The sequence below is a fragment of the Myotis yumanensis genome, unplaced genomic scaffold (assembly GCF_028538775.1).
Source record: "Myotis yumanensis isolate MYYU_CA2020_CCGP unplaced genomic scaffold, mMyoYum1.0.hap1 SCAF_2, whole genome shotgun sequence".
NCBI lineage: Eukaryota > Metazoa > Chordata > Mammalia > Chiroptera > Vespertilionidae > Myotis > Myotis yumanensis.
In genome coordinates this window covers 115,124,010-115,140,321 of record NW_027223753.1, presented here as the reverse complement: position 1 = coordinate 115,140,321, position 16,312 = coordinate 115,124,010, and the positions used below count along the sequence as shown (strand labels likewise).

The 16,312-nt window shown below is 39.8% G+C and overlaps 2 protein-coding genes across 3 annotated transcripts in view; one reads left to right on the top strand and one right to left on the bottom strand.

Annotated features, from left to right (window-relative positions):
• MED12L (mediator complex subunit 12L) overlaps positions 1-16,312 on the bottom strand; it is a 423,390-nt gene that overhangs the window by 122,225 nt on the left and 284,853 nt on the right. The window lies entirely within an intron of this gene.
• Positions 1,756-5,027, top strand: P2RY13 (purinergic receptor P2Y13). Of its 2 annotated transcripts, XM_070405982.1 has the most exons (3): positions 1,756-1,894; positions 2,347-3,061; positions 4,608-5,027. In XM_070405982.1, the coding sequence occupies exons 2-3, from the start codon at positions 2,362-2,364 to the stop codon at positions 4,856-4,858; spliced, it is 951 nt and encodes a 316-aa protein (XP_070262083.1). In that variant the 5' UTR covers positions 1,756-1,894; positions 2,347-2,361; the 3' UTR covers positions 4,859-5,027. The 2 variants fall into 2 exon arrangements, with proteins under 2 accessions (XP_070262083.1, XP_070262082.1); XM_070405981.1 differs by lacking the exon at positions 4,608-5,027 and having other exon boundaries at positions 1,769-1,894; positions 2,347-3,459.

The following is a 16,312-nucleotide window of genomic DNA, read 5'->3' as shown; positions in this document are numbered from 1 at the left end:
TATGGAATATTTACTATGATGAAAAATTTTGAAACCTACCAACCCATTTAAAAGAATACCCTTCCGTAACTTTAGAAATCGATACCACTTGAGTTCCCCTTTTGAAAGTTTCCCACACTCTGGCATTTTGAAATTTGACCAAAATGTGATTTCCAGTTTTCACATTATGAAATGAAATTTCCCTTGTTTAAATTGAAACTATCCCAAACCTTCAATGGATTTGCCTCTGTCAGGAAATGTACACTTAATTACATAAGTCAAATCCCTCTACTTAAAAAATAAAACTAAAAAAGTTTTGTTTGTTTTTACTCTCTAATAAAGCAAACAAAAAGATATGTTTGAATTATGTTCCATTGCATTAATGAAATCCAGAATCTGTATTTCCAAGAATCAATTTGAATGAAACACATTTTTTTTTTTCAAACTGTGTCACCATAGGTTAGTTTCAAGCAAAATTATCAGGCATCCCATTGCCTCAAAATGTCTGGTTGGTTATAGAGTTTTATTCTCAGAATCCCAAGCCAAGTCATCGAAAAATTCTCAATCAACCAACCCGACAGTCTACTCCAGCTCTGTGGTTAAACTTGTAGCACAAAATATGAAGTGAAACTCACCACGGAGAACTCCACATTCCTTCATAAGATCTCTAAATTTCCTCTTTCCCTTGACCTATCTGGCAAGACAACATTTATTATAGATTTTTGTCTATATAAAAGCAGCAATTAGCCTGGCCAGCATGGCTCAGTGGATAGAGCCTGGGAACTGAAGGGTCCTGGGTTCGATTCCTGATCAGGGCACATGCCCGGGTTGTGGGCTCAATCCCCAGTGTGAGGTGTGCAGGAGGCAGCCAACCAATGATTCTCTCTCATTATTGATGTTTCTATCTCTCTCTCCTTCTCCTTTCCTCTCTGAAATAAATAAAAATATATTTTTAAAAAAACAGCAATTACTCTTTCAAACTTGAAGAGATCTTAAAGAAAAAAATTTGCAGACCTTGGCCCAAGATTGATTGATGGATAAAATTCCTGAAGTCTATAGCACTTCGCATATAACATGAAATACAGGGAAGATTTCCAAAAATGGTTTTCCAATAAATGAGAAAGTATGTCGCCATTTAAATCTATAATTCCCACACCAGAGCAGTGAGTGACTAAAATTTTTCAGCCAGCACTATTCCAGGCCCGCACTTCATCCTTTCAGCAGGACTACAGGGTATACACCATTACTAAACCCACGACACAGAGGAGGACACTGCAGCACAGAGCCATCAAATCAGCTGTCTATGATCTAGTACACAGTAATTGGTGGGTGTGGGATTCTGACTCCAAAAATCTGGATCTATTATCCCTTAACCCTTAGCAAATATGTCATTTTCTCTTTCAGAGATGGAAAGACAAAAAGACTAAGATAAACGTTTATAGAAACAAACAGGCCATCATACTGAACACAAATTTCTGGGGAAAAGGATGCAGATAATGATTCTATCTGGTTTTAGAGTCAACTATTACACTTTGTTGTAATTTGGGGCTATTTTCTTTATCTTTCTGCCTCCCATTACTATATACAAGAGGCACTCAAAAATTTCATTAAACAAGTAGGTAAACAAGATTAAGCTGCAGGAAAGTTACACTATGAGAAAATATAAAGAAACTGCAACTAATTTATGCAAGTCATAGTAGATGAAGAGTACATAACTTTGAAATAAGAGATTTCTTATTAGAAAATCCTCCGAAGGTCTGAATGTGAAGAGATTCCAAGGGCTCACATTACACGTGAAATGAGGAAGGAAAGCAGGTTTAAGAAAGCAGAAGGGCTTGCTTCACACGCTCTTCGTGGGCTGATCTAATGACTGCGCCAAGCAGGAGACAGCGAGCGAGCCTCCTCGCAAACCAAGGTGAGTTTCAATTTTTATTATAAGTGTGCTTGCTTATAAATGGTGGACTATACTCAAGGTGGGAAATGCTTTAAGGTTAACATTCTACAAACTAGATTAGGAGCATAAAAAATTATATAATGTACGGTAATCTGACATCAATTAGTACCTCTTAACTGGGGTTTTGTTTTACTGCCATAGTAAGAGTAGCACTTGTGAATAGGGTAGGACCTGTTATTTGGATTTCATAATGCTGAGAGTAAGGGTAATGTTACAAGTACCAAAACCGTATTATGCACTTTAAAAATCCTAAACAAACTGTGCCTTCTCCACCGATCTACTGAATGTGATAATGTTAATACAGAAGGTATTAATATGCTACAAACCTAAAGTCTGTTTTTTCTAAAAGCAGCATTTTGAAATCATGAAAGGCTTTGTTTTACTGTGTGTCTGTGTGTGTTTATTTGTAACAGCTGACACTGGAAATCATGAACGCCACAGTGACAAAGGGCTTCAACGGGTCTGAGCAGTGCCCCAGGGACACGCGGATAGCACAGCTGGTGTTCCCAGCCATTTACACCATTGTTTTCCTCACCAGCATCTCGCTGAACACTCTGGCCCTGTGGGTGTTCATTCACATTCCCAGCTCCTCCACCTTCATCGTTTACCTCAAAAGTACTCTGGTGGCCGACTTGGTAATGACACTCATGCTTCCATTTAAAATCCTCTCCGATTCACACCTGGGACCCTGGCAACTCAGAGCCTTCGTGTGTCGCTTCTCTGCCGTCATCTTCTATGAGACCATGTACGTGGGCATCATTCTGCTGGGCCTCATCGCCTTTGACAGATTCCTCAAGATCATCAGACCTTTTGGAAAATTCTTTGTACAAAAACCCACTTTTGCAAAAACAGTCTCAACCTTTGTCTGGTTCCTTTTGTTCCTCATCTCTCTGCCAAACATGATCTTAAGCAACCAGAAGATGACACCGTCAACTGTGAAAAAGTGTGCCTCATTAAAGAGCCCTCTGGGGTTGAAGTGGCACCAAGCGGTGAATTACATATCCCAGTTCATTTTCTGGACGGTTTTTGCCTTAATGCTTCTGTTTTATGTGGTGATTGCAAAAAAAGTATATGATTCTTACAGAAAGTCGAAAAGTAAGGACAGCAAAAACAACAAGAAGCTGGAAGGTAAAGTGTTTATTGTTGTAGCTGTCTTCTTTCTGTGTTTTGCTCCATTTCATTTTGCCAGAGTTCCATATACTCAGAGTCAAACCAACAGCAAGACTAACTGTAGATTGCAGCATCAACTGTTTATCGCTAAAGAAACAACTCTCTTGTTGGCTGCAACAAACATCTGTATGGATCCCTTAATATATATTTTTTTATGTAAAAATTTCACAAGAAGGTTATTATGCATGAGAGGAAGAAAGACTACAGCATCAAACCAAGACAATCATACCAGTCAGACAGACAATATAACCCTAAACTGATGACTTTATCATGGCTCACTTCTATTTATGGACTAGATTTCAAAAGACAATTTATTTGGAAATAACATTTAAGCAATAAAAAGGGATTAAAATAAATGTTTTCTTACATTTTATTATCCTGATGTACAAAAAGGATTATGTAAATTTAATTCCACATAGATGTATTCATAAGCAGAATGAAGTATCATTAAGAGAATGCACCAGAAAGCAAGTGGCCACTAGAGGTCATCTTTTCTAGAACATTCACTTACATTTTGGAATAGATTTATTGTGGATAAATGTGTATTCCAAAAAACCTCCCCTCCAAAACACCTTCTCACATTGTTTTACACACATAATTCAAACAGCACTCCGACTTTGTATTCCAAAAATGTTGATACTTGCTGAATTTTTGGGAAAAAAGAAAACCACCTTGAAAGTCCTTCGGTGAAGCTGAAACTTAGGGGTTGAAAGGGATGCCACATATAAAGCATCTGGGGAGCTGTAGGTGGTCAAAGGCCTTTGAAAGCTCCTTACAGTTACAAAGAGCCTTTTCCATGTTATTACAAGTCAACATAGGAGGCACGGGCACCATAATTAAGCCACATGAAATACTGTGCTATAATACTTTGCTCACATGCCAAGAGCATACAATTCAAGGGCAAAAATACTGTATTCTTCTTCTTTAGAATTTCCCTCTGCCCAGCAAATCCTCTAATGGTGGTTGAATATGCCACCTACTTCGTTAGCAAAGCCTTCCTGGGCAACAACCTCTATCCTCCTGCCTCCCACTCTGGTTAAAAATAATTGCTTCTCCAACTGTTTGGGTATGTTTTAGGGCCTTCATTGCATATGTCCCTTTACCAGTTCACTGTACTCTTGACCGCATCCCCTAAAGATGGTTAGGATTCTCTAAGAAAAATGTGTTTTGAAGACAGAAAATGTCATTTTTTATTGGTAAATCCCACAATACTTCCCACTGACCTTGGGTTACAAATGTTTTATATAGAATATGTCAGAATATTATGCTATTCTTGGTACATACATAGATGAAACTGCTGGCCCACAACCAGTAACATCCATACTGGGATATTTTTCAAAGGATGGAGCCCTACTTGGACTTATTTACCTCCGCATGTTTTTCCTGAATACCTTTGTGGCTCAAAAAAAACTACAAAATAGTTATCTGGTATTGTAGATGCCAGCTTAAAACTTCCAGAGAGAATGCACAAAGTAATGCTCACACTCTGTAAATGTGCCTCCAGCTCCAGCGTTATCATCGGAAGGTGAATCTCAGGCCTCTTCCTATGCCCTCAAGGGCACTGAGGCCCTGGAACCTGCCCACCGCTCTGGCCTCATCGCCTCACTGCTTTTCCATCCCTGGAACTTCACACTCTTCTATAAACCTGAACATGCCAGGCTTTTTTGCCCCTGTGCCATTGCACATGTAAATTTACCTCTGACTCACCAAGAAAACTCTTATCCCGCCCTAAAATCCTGCGTTGCCATCACCTAGTCCAAGAAATATGATCTGGCCAACCTCCCACCACCATCTCAAACCCAGTCCCTCCCTGTCTGTCATGCCTCAATTGCTGATCTCACACTGCATTGTGATGACTCCTCCTGCAGGCACCTACTGTTTAAGTAACCTACATGTACTTCTGAAGCAGAGACTGTGCCTCATTGTGCAATCAATAAAGGTTTGATAATAAACCAAACAGGTTTTATTTTTACATACTAGAAAAGCAAAAGGAAAATCCATTTCCACTGATGTTTTCATTATCAAAGATGATAAACATTTCTTGAAAGCTCTTTTCAGTTGAGTTCCTACAGCTTGGACACAGGGGCCGGGAAAGTGGGGATGTTCTTGGGTTCTCTACTGAGTGCTCATGAAAGAAGCAGGATAACTAAATAGCACATGAATAGCTTGTGGACTGATGTCTATCGACATATCAGTTTGAAACTATTGGTAAAATGCTCCAGCTATGTACTGTTGGTCTTGGGTAAGTAACTGCAGTCTATTACAATATCCCAAACTCTCCTTTTACAAAGTGCTCTTGAAGTCTGATTTTCATTCTCTCAAATAAAAGAATTAGATCATGGTAACTGTTAGTGATGTCACTAAATGCACAGTACTTTTACTGAATACATTATATATTCATGAGTAGACTCTAATACAGTTTTATAAAAAAACTGCATCTAGATAATGTATACAATTTTTACAAAGGTCTTTCAAGATAAAATTTCAATAGTAAATCTGTTCTCCATAAACACAAATATTTAATTCTATTGCAATAACATCATAACCAAAAGTGGAGTAAATGGTGTGTAGAATAATCTAACAAGAACTTAGAGAAAAGGCATAGTAGAGCCATCTTAAAATCATACAAAATGCAAAGCAACTATTTGAGAACAAATTCCCAAACTGGCATCAAAATACTAAGTTATGGAATACTTATCGAATGGGATGCTATACCACAGCCATTAATGACACACAAAAGAGAATGCTGTTTGTGTGTGTGTGTGTGTGTGTGTGGTTCTTTTTTTTTTAAGTAGCTTTGATATAGTGTGTGAGCTTAGAGCACAATTAAGGGCTTTTGTGAAAAGTGAAATATAACTGTTATTACTGGAAAAGGTCTTCTGACTATCCCTGGGGCAGGCAAAGGGTGAAAGGGTATTGCCTCATAATGAAGAATTCTTGAGAAACCAAGAAAATTTACTGTAAATGAGAGAGGAGAAGGCAGACAAGCAGTGAGAACTCCCAAACCACAGAAGTTAGATGGCCAATGTAAAGTTATTAATTAGAATCTTAAAAGAATTATTCAACAATGGAATACTATGCTGCGGTAAAAAGAAGGAGTTCTTACCATTTGCAACAGCATGGATGGAACTGGAGAGCATTATGCTAAGTGAAATATGCCAGTCAGAGAAAGATAAATATCACATGATCTCACTCATTTATGGAATATAATGAACAACATAATCTGATGAACAAAAACAGATCCAGAAACCGAGAAACATTGATCAGACCGTCAAACATCAGAGGTAAGGTAGGGGAGGGTGAGAGATCAACCAAAGGTCCTATATGCATGCATATAGGCCTAACCAATGGACACAGACAACAGGGGGATGAGGGCATAAGTGGGGGGGGGGGGGGGGGGTAATGTGGGGATAAGGACACATATGTAATAACTTAATAAAATATTTTAAAAAAGAATTATTCAATCTTATCAAAACCATCACTTTATGTATTTCATATCCATTTAAAAGAGGCTCCTTCCATAACTTTCTTTCTCAAAATGCCTGGAGTTTACCTCCAGGTAAACTCATTCCTCCAGCAAGTTAAAAGGTCAAAGTTTACATAACTCTTAACAGAGCAAGCCTCTAGAGCAGTGGTTCTCAACCTTGGCTGCACATTAGAATCACCTGGGAATCTTTTTAAAATCCTGATTTCTGGGCCTCATCCTCCGGAAATTCTGTTTCTTTGTTACTAATGTTGTGGCCCCACCCCATAACAAAGAAACAGAATTTCCAGAGGATGAGGCCCAGAAATCAGGATTTTAAAAAGATTCCCAGGTGATTCTGATGTGCAGCCAAGGTTGAGAACCACTGCTCTAGAGGAAGAACCCACTCCCCACCGGTCTAATACCTCAGGGAGCATAGCTAGGAGACAGCAGGGAGCATAGCTAAGGAAAGTGTGGAACTCACAAACCATTTAAAGTGCCCAGAAACAAAACCCACTATTTTAAAATTTACATGAAACCAAATACAGACAATATGAATAGAGAACACTTATGTTCAAACCAAAGTAGTCCTCAAACTTTACTTGGTACCAGAACCAGCTGAAGAGATTCTTAAAGACACTGCTAGGCCCACCCCTGAGTTTCTGATTCAGTAGGTCAAGGGTGAGGGCTGAGCATGAGCTACCAGGGGCACTGAAGCTATTGATTGGGACACTCGTGAAGAAGCACTGAGATAAATGTTCCCTGAGGTTCATACTTCCGTCCAGACTGATTTACACACAGCCATCTTGAGCAAGAATGTCCAAGAGAGGCATCTGTCAACAGGAAACACAAAATTGTTAAGAGACTGTGGCAGATATAAGGTGGCAGGCCAGAGTAAGGACTAGGCTACCTTAAAAGTCCATACCCTACTGTGGGGGCATCTACTATCCAGTGCCAACTGTTGGCACAGAAGGGATTTGGAGTCCAGGGTGGCTAACTAGTAGCAATAACAGTAGTAAAACTAGCATCAGTGACAACAAAAGCTACACACATTACCTACTACTTACTGTGTAACCAAGAGCTTTAACTATATTGTTCCATTTAATAATACCAGGAAGCCTATAAAGTGAAATTATTATCTCTATTTTAGAGATAAAGAAGTTGAGAAACAGAGGTTAAGCAATGTGCATGGGGGTCACCCGGCATATAAAGAGCAGGGCTAGAGCTCTAATTCAGATTCTTGCCTCTAAACTCATATTCTTAAACACTATATTTATAATTTCAAATCTTCTAATGTTCTCAAGAGAATTCATAAATCCAGTCTCCTATATTTTCTGTGATTTTCAAAATTTCCGTAGCCACCCCCATATTCTATGACCCTACAAAAACAACGCAGTATTCTTGTGTGGGCCATAACTAGCCCAGGTGCCGCCAGCTAATTAGGCCTGACCTAGAAGCTACCAGAACCTCCCAGGACCTCACCAGGCAGCGTGTCTTGTTTACTGAACACTTGCTGTGGCTGACACCATGCTCTGCACTTGATAAAGATTACTACTTTGCTATCTTTCACTGCAACACCACAGGATAGATGTTACAGGACTCCTTGTTGAGGGAGAAAAGAAGTCTGAGGACAAAGTAAAAGATACCTTGTCTACAGTGCCTGTGGCCCCACCAGCAAAGCAGAGGCTCTGCTCTACCACCTGACAGTTAGGACAAGCTGCATGCCTCCAGGGTTGACATTGGGCCTCAGCAGTGAGAAAGGTAAGGAGGTGGCGCCTGCAGAGGGAGGAAGAGGTCTCAACACAAATGAACTTCAGTAACCTCAGGGGTATGAATGGTTTGTGGACCCCCTAAGTAGTTTGGGCGGCCCTCCAGCACTGAGAGTTCTTGAAAGGAGTAAAGTCCCACATAGAGATTCATGGGTTCATCTGGTCATTCTTCGTGCACTTCTCCGTGGAAGCCGCAGCTGGTCAGGCACACAGGCCACAGTGAATCGAATGTGGTAAGCTGTATGAGAGCCGTAATTAACTCACCATAGGAGCTCAGAGGAAAGGGGACCTGACTGCAAATGAAGAAACTGAGAAAGGGCTCGCAGAAAATGGAAATGTGAACTGAACTTTAAAGGGGAAAACCAAGCACCCAAAAGGAGCACTGCTGGGCAGAGAGCAGTATTGAGCAAGGCTCGGGCCGAGGAGGGCATTGTGCTGTGGCCGGATCGCGAGGGGCTTTGGGGGTCTGAGGCTGCAGCATGGGAATTAGACGATGAGCTTGGACAGAGCGCGGATCCTGCTGTGGCATTTCTCTAACCACTGAAGGTTTCTGAAGTGAAGCATTATGTCCTCTGTTGTGCTGCTCTAGAAGAACATCAATTTGTCAGCAATAGGATGATTCTGGGTTGAAGAACAGCCACTGAGGTCAGGAGATCAACTGAAAAGGTCTTGCATCTATACAGGCAACAGCCCAGGGAAAATTGGACATGGGCCTCAGTGACATGTTCAGAGAGGTTTTGAGTCCAAGACCCCTAGAGAACAGGAGATTATACGTTAACTGTGATTAACATGTATTCTCAGTGGGTCCATAATCTCCATCCCAACCACCCTCAATTGAATGGTATTGCTCTGGAGATCACTAGCTTGGGTGATGCGCTGGATCATGAAGACCAAGAAGCAGGGTCTGGGTATGTTGTATGTGAAACACAGTGAGAGAGCGAGGTCAAGCGGACAAAAGCTGGACAGAGGGGTGCAAAATACAGATCCAGAGCTCTGAAGACACGGCTAGATTTGAGGCCAGGGGAAATTTTTCTAAGACTGGGAGAGAATAAGGAATGAGCTGAGTCCTTCAGAGGCCATGTTACCCAAATCCCATGGACAGAGGCAAGAGGATCTGGGGGAAGTGCCTGGGACTGGGATGGGGGTGGGATTGGTGGGTTAAAACAAGAAACAGGAGGTCCGGTGTACTGGAAGCCAAGGAGCAAGAGAGATTCAAGGAGAAAGCTATAGTCTGCGGAACCACACACTGTGGAAAGGTCAAGTGTGTTGAATGTAGAACTCTGAGGTCAGTGGTAATTTTAAGGAGGAGGTGGGGTAGAGCCCCAGATTGTAAAGGGAAATGAGGAGCTACAAGCAACACTCAACTTGCCATAAAGGACAAGTCAGTTTCAAAGAGTTCCAAGGAAGGAAAACAACAGCTGTATTTCTCTGACTTTCCCTAAGGGTGTCTAAGACCAGGAGAGCAGCTCTCCTGTGTTTCCTGTGCAGTGCAGTTACAATGCACCACGGGAATGAGCAAACGGAGCAGAGGTGCAAACCCAATGGTGGGAGTAGCCACGTGACCAAGAGAAACTAGCGTGGGTCAGCTGGGCACTGCATTCAGGTCGTGTGCCGACATTTCAGACTCCACATTACCTGGGTTTCTGAGTCCCAGCCTCCCATTCATTCTAGTATAAAGTATTTATAGAAAAAGGGGAATGGGAGGGAGATGAGACACCGAGTGGTAGGGATGCAAGCTGAAAACACGGGGAGGAGTGACAAAAAAGAAAGATAAAAGCAAGAATAGAGAAAGAAAACGGAATTCGAGACTTACAGTAAGCAGGTAAACTAGTGTTTTGAAAAATTTTTGTCACTGCTGCAATAAAACTCACGGTCACAAACGTGACACCCGGGGCTCAGAACTAGAATGCCTACCTTTATTTTTTCAATTCAGCATCAATATTAGATGGGTGTATATGATCTTAAGTAGCCATAGTCATCTTAAGAAATTACACCTCATGCATCGCTGAGTACTTTTTTAGTTTAAAATATTAGCCTTTTGCTTTAAAATTACATCACATTACTCTGTACTTTTACCCTTTTTTATTCTATTTAACTCTGAACTATAGAGAACGAAGCATTGACCTGAATGCAGTGCCCAGCTGAGACCACCTCTCTCCCCCCACATATTTGGCCTCAGATTTTACACTTTCCCATATTTTCAGACAGTCTGAATAAGCCAGTCCTAGCTTCCTTCTTTTCAGCAGAGAAAGCTATCAAGAAAGAATAAAGAGTATTTCAAGCAATCATCAGATCACCATTATAGGAAGCCCAAGAGCTTGCCAAAATATTATAGAATTACTTAACTTTGTAGTTGAGAAGTCTTTTCAATTTTTAATCATTCCAACTTTACATTCAGACAGGCACACCCATTCATTCACTTATTCACTCTCCCTCTCCCTTCTGACCTACCCTGTACATTCTAACTACCCTGTACATTATCTCATTTAAGTTTTATAATCTTATAAGGTAGCCATTCCCATGCTTATTTTTCAGAAGAAGAAACTGAGGGTCAGATATATTAATGACTTGTTCAAAGTAAAAAAAAAAAGCTGTTAAGCGGAGAGATTAAAATCCACATTGGAGTCTATTAGACCCATTACTGGGCTCCTATCACTGCCTCTCACAAACAAGATTTCAAAAGTAAGGAGATGGATCAAGTAGCCAGTACAGGAGAGAATATGGATATGAGAACAGCAGCAGAAGCAGGTATATCTCCAAACTCAATCTCAACCCATCCTCCCCTTTAGTCAACCATTACACATGAAGTTCTCATACCAGAAAAATGTAAGTGCTTTATATAAAGAAGACCTAATAGATACAAATCATTTCAAATGACAGATTAAACACAGTAATTTAGGCACAGGGACCTAAAGATATCAATCTCAGCTAGAGAACATGAAAGGGTTTGTAATAATTATACTCAGCACAAATTCTCAGCCACTGCATGTGAGCCACAATTAGAGTGACTTTCTTGAACAGAGAGATGAAACAATAAGACTGTTAATACAATATTTGTTGTATGTTCTGACTACATGCAAAAGACAAGGTGTCCAAGACAGAGCATCATGAGCTATGTTACAATGAGACTCTTCTTGTCTTTGTTTTATAATAATGAATTAGTGTACTACAGAGGCTTTGGAGGCCCTTTATATGTGCTTTTTCCTTTAAGAAGCAATGAATGCATCTGAGAGTATTGTGACAAAGAAAAATGAGATTATGATACAAATGCTATGCCTACCAACACTGGAGGAGAGGACATTGAGCCCAGATCCATGTCAATGCAGAGAAACCCAATAAAGAAGGGAGGAGAGAGGAAGAAGTCACATGCAAGGGGAATTTCTAGAACAGTGGCCGCCAACCTTTCGGAACTCACGGACCACCAGTGGTCCGCAGTCCACAGGTTGGCGACCGCTGGACTAGAAGACTGAATAAGGAAAGCCTTGATAATATATATCTCCCACTAAATAGGGGCAAGTAGGAAAAGAGTTCATTCCAGGATTTAGAAAGACTTACCAATAATATTACGTAATTTTCATTTCTTGTAAGATTTCAGAAACACATTCTCTACTTGAGTATTTGTCTCTCTCTCTTTTTTTAATATATATGTTTTTATTGATTTCAGAGAGAGGAAGGGAGAGGAAGAGGGAGAGGGAGAGACAGAAACATCAATGAGGGAGAAACATCAACTGGCCACCTCCTGCACTGGGGATCAAACCCATAACCCGTACACATGCCCCAACTGGGAATTGAACTGGTGACCTCCTGGTTCATGGGTCAACACTCAAGCACCAAGCCACACCGGCAGCTGCTTCTGTCTCTTCAAGAATACATTTTGAAAAATCAATAAGGTTTTGAAATCTCACCTAAAATCATTGTTTTACATAATCCTGAAACCAAAAAAAATGTGAATGAGTCATTCAGTATATGCCCTCCCCCCCAAATAGTGACTTTGGATATCCTGACTTTGTGATTAGTGATCCATGAACCAGGACTATGTCCAAAACAATATTGTAGATATTCCTATTGGACTTCAAAATTCTAAACCCCAATGGTGAGTTCAGGCTAATTGCCTTAGAAACATTTAAAAGAATCCCCTTACTACACATCCCATAGGATTGACCTAGTAGATACAGAGCGAAGCAATTTTCAAAAGCCAAGGAGATTAAAGAAAAAGTTTGTTTGTTTTTTAATGCAGAGAGATTGTTCTGAAGAAGAAATAAGTCTAAAAAGACAGTAAAACCAAATGTAATAGGTGACCGGTGATTGGATTCCATCACAACAAAATTATAAAGGGTATTCCTGGGAAATTGCAAATTTTTAATGCAGATGAAATATTTAAAAATATTATTATTTAAAAATTAACCTCTTGACTGATAATAGTATTGTGTTTAGGTAGAAGAATGTCCTTGTTATTTGGAAATGCTCCTGAAGCAGTTAGGAGTGAGGCATTTATCACAATGACTGCAATTTCAAACAGGTGCACCCAAAATGTGTGTGTGTAGATATGTGAAAAACATTAACCATTTGTAACTCTAGATGAAATCTACATGAAATATTATTTCAACTTGTGTGAAGGTTTAACATCTTTAACAATAAATATCAGAAGAAAAAAATAAACTGTAATAAAAAAATAAAACAGCCCAGCTGACATGGTTCAGTGGTGGAGCATCAACCTATTAACCAGGAGGTCATGGTTTGATTCCTGGTCAGGGCACATGCCTGGGTTGCAGGCACAATTTCAAGTGTAGGGTGTGCGGGAGGCAGTCAATCAATGATTCTCTCTCATCATTGATGTTTCTATCTCTTTCTCCCTCTCCCTTTAAAATATATTTAAAAAAATAAAATAAAACCAAAAAAACCCCATTTTTTAAAGTATGATGGAGGTAGAGAAGTACAAACACAACCCACGATGTCTCCCTTTATTCAAAATAAATGTAGGGCTTGTAATGGCTAAACAATGTCATTAAAAGAGCTTCCCTGCATTTAATAGGCTATTCTAAGAAAACAACAAGATAATTATTGTTATAAAGTCTCTTATGGCTCTTAGGAAATGTGAGACTTGCTACAAGAAAAAATCAACAGAAAAAAATTCTGCAGGTTAACCTTTCAGTTATTTGAACAATAATAAAGTTATGGGCTGGTTTTTAGCTGCTCTTTTCATTAAAGTCTTACACTTTTTTCGTGACTAAACGTGTACTATACTTCCCTTTTTGAATGTTAAGTAAGACCAAGCTTTAGCAAGTCCCAACTTGAGACTGGCATAATATGCTTGAAGGCGAATGGGTACGCCTCATGTTAACTTTTTCATTACTAGATTTAATTTGCATCACTGAGCAAAGAAACTTTTAAATACGACAATCCCACTATTATATTAAGGAAGGAAAAGCCTATTTCATCCCCAACCCCATCCTCAGGGAGAGAAAAAGAAAGCAACTTACTGCCCCTTCCTTCTTCCATGAGGAGATCTTTGTTTAAAAACAACAACAAAAACACAGAGAAAGTCAAGTTGCTTCTTCAAACGCCAGGTCCTTCTTCAAACTTAGAAAGGCCTATCATAATCTTCATGCACTGGCCTCCTTTCAGAGACTATTTTAAAGGCACTCAAAACCAGGAAATATACTCCTAAATTATCAAAACATTTTCCCTTCAAATTCAAAATAGGAAAGTATATCAAAAACAATTTCAACAGCTTGATATACTCAGGAATTTTCTTTAACATAAAACATCAGTATATAGTTAGTTGACCGAAGTCAACCGAAGTAATAAATGCATTAAAATTTAAGGTGGATAGCAGAGTGTCTTCATTTCTTTAGCAGAAGCTTGTGGAATATTTATCCAAATAAGCTCTTTAATGTGATTTTGTATACACCACTGAAAATCTGGGATGATAATCCTCAGAACTTGCAGAGAGGATCTTTGCTCAACATACTTTGAAAAAGGCTGTAAGGGATGTTCTCTCCTTCTGAACTGATGCTTTTAAGACTTGGCCATTTGTTGTTCTGCCACTTAGGTTTCACATTAAGAGCAGTACATAATCCATGTATGGGTCATAGTGACAAGTGGCAAAAAGTTCAACCCAAGAAGGACAAGTCTTTCGAACTAAGGTCTACAATGAACTGGCTTCAGATGCTAAAAGCAAAATCCATGGCACAAAGCAGAGTCAATGTTATATAAGCTGGCTAATTTTTGTTCAGAGGCATTCCTTAGGGCTAGCTACTCATCCACACATAATAAACCCTCCCTAAAAAGAATGGAATGAAAAAACCATTAAAATTGAAGTTGTTTGTTTTTGTTTGATTAGGAAAAAGGAAGAGAAGTACCATAATTTTGATATTCAACTATTGGTATTTAAATCAAACACATTTGTTTTTCTGTCACACTTGGAAAGAAAACCAACTACACAGTCCATTATTTCCTTAAGGCATAAATAAACACTCTGTAAATCTATTATTGATTTACTACCTTCAAGAAAGTTTCCATCTTTGATTATTATTTTCATTTATTGTCATCCATGACAGTAACAGGTTTTAATTCCATTTCATAAAATTATATTTTTATTTTTCACTTATTTGTTCAAATATTGCATTCAAGAAAGTCTTGGACTCCTTTGGAGACTTTTATCTGAAAGTTCTAAAATTAATAAGAAAAAGGGATCTGATTATATAAGTTCATCACTGTGCAAAGATTTTTAAAGATAACAAAACAAGCTGTCCTGTGTTTTAAGAATGAAATTCAAGTGCTTCTGGTGCTGGCAGCTGCCGCCATGTCCACCTTGAGCCCTCACTCTTGCCTGAGTGACGGAGGCACCGTGCTTTTATCAGGCCGAGCCTGTGTGGATGAGACCGAGCTGCTCGGCAAGAACAGCAGCATCAGGCCTGGCTCCAGAGCATCGAAGACAAAGACAGCAATCTGGTACCTACTGTCAGGCCAGCCTCAGAGTACCATGATGCGGAGGAAGAGGAGAATGAACACAGTGAAGAGGGCTTGGAGGATGATGAACAAGATGAAGAGGACATGCAGGACCTGGACAAGATGAACTATAGTGACTCGCCTGATGATGGAAAAGTCAATGAAGTGGACATGGAAGGCAACGGACAGGATCAGGGCCAGTGGATGAGCTAGGCAGACAAGGCAGTGTGGCCTGAGATTCCAGGCTGACCCAAGTACCATGCAACCCCTGACAACCAGCTGGTCCCCCCAGTGCCTGCAGCTCACCCTCAGGCACCTCCTCAGCAGCTGCCAGGACCTGGTTTATCAGTCTGCCCTTGAACCCCCTGGGCCTAAGCCCACCCCACCTTTCTGGCCAGTACCTCACCCCTTAGTTGCCAGGTATAGTCTCTTTCTAAATCTTTTTAATAAAAACAGGACTGATCCTCCCCAACCCCGCCAAAGAATAAAATTCAAAAGTTTCAGAGAATTTTCCCCTTAAGTAAGTTTATTTAAAAAAATTTAATATTTATATTTGTGTATTTGTAAAAGCAGCTTTGTAGAGCTCATCAGATTCTTGCATACGACTACACATTTCCAAAGGTATCAATTACTAACATATATACATTAGAATTTTAGTCTTTAAGTAATATGTAAAATCTTTAAAGGATTTGTGTTTTATAAAATATATTTTTATTCCTTTGAGCCAAAATTTAATTAGCAAGAAGGCTGTAAATGCATATTTTCTTACTAGCATTAGGAAACCCTCCCCCTTCAAAAAAAAAAAAAAAAAAAAAAAAGAAGGAAAGAAAGAAAGAAAGAAGCAGAAGAATGAAACACTGGGTTGATTTCGTAGGGCCCACCTGACACTTCATCCCCTCTTCCTTAAAGAGTCCTCTGGCATCCTAAGGCCCAGCCCTCCGTGTTTCCTTCAGGTGACTCACCGTCTGATTCCTGCTGGTTCAGGAACTGCTCTGCCCCAGTCTACAGATCTCACCTGCTCTTCAA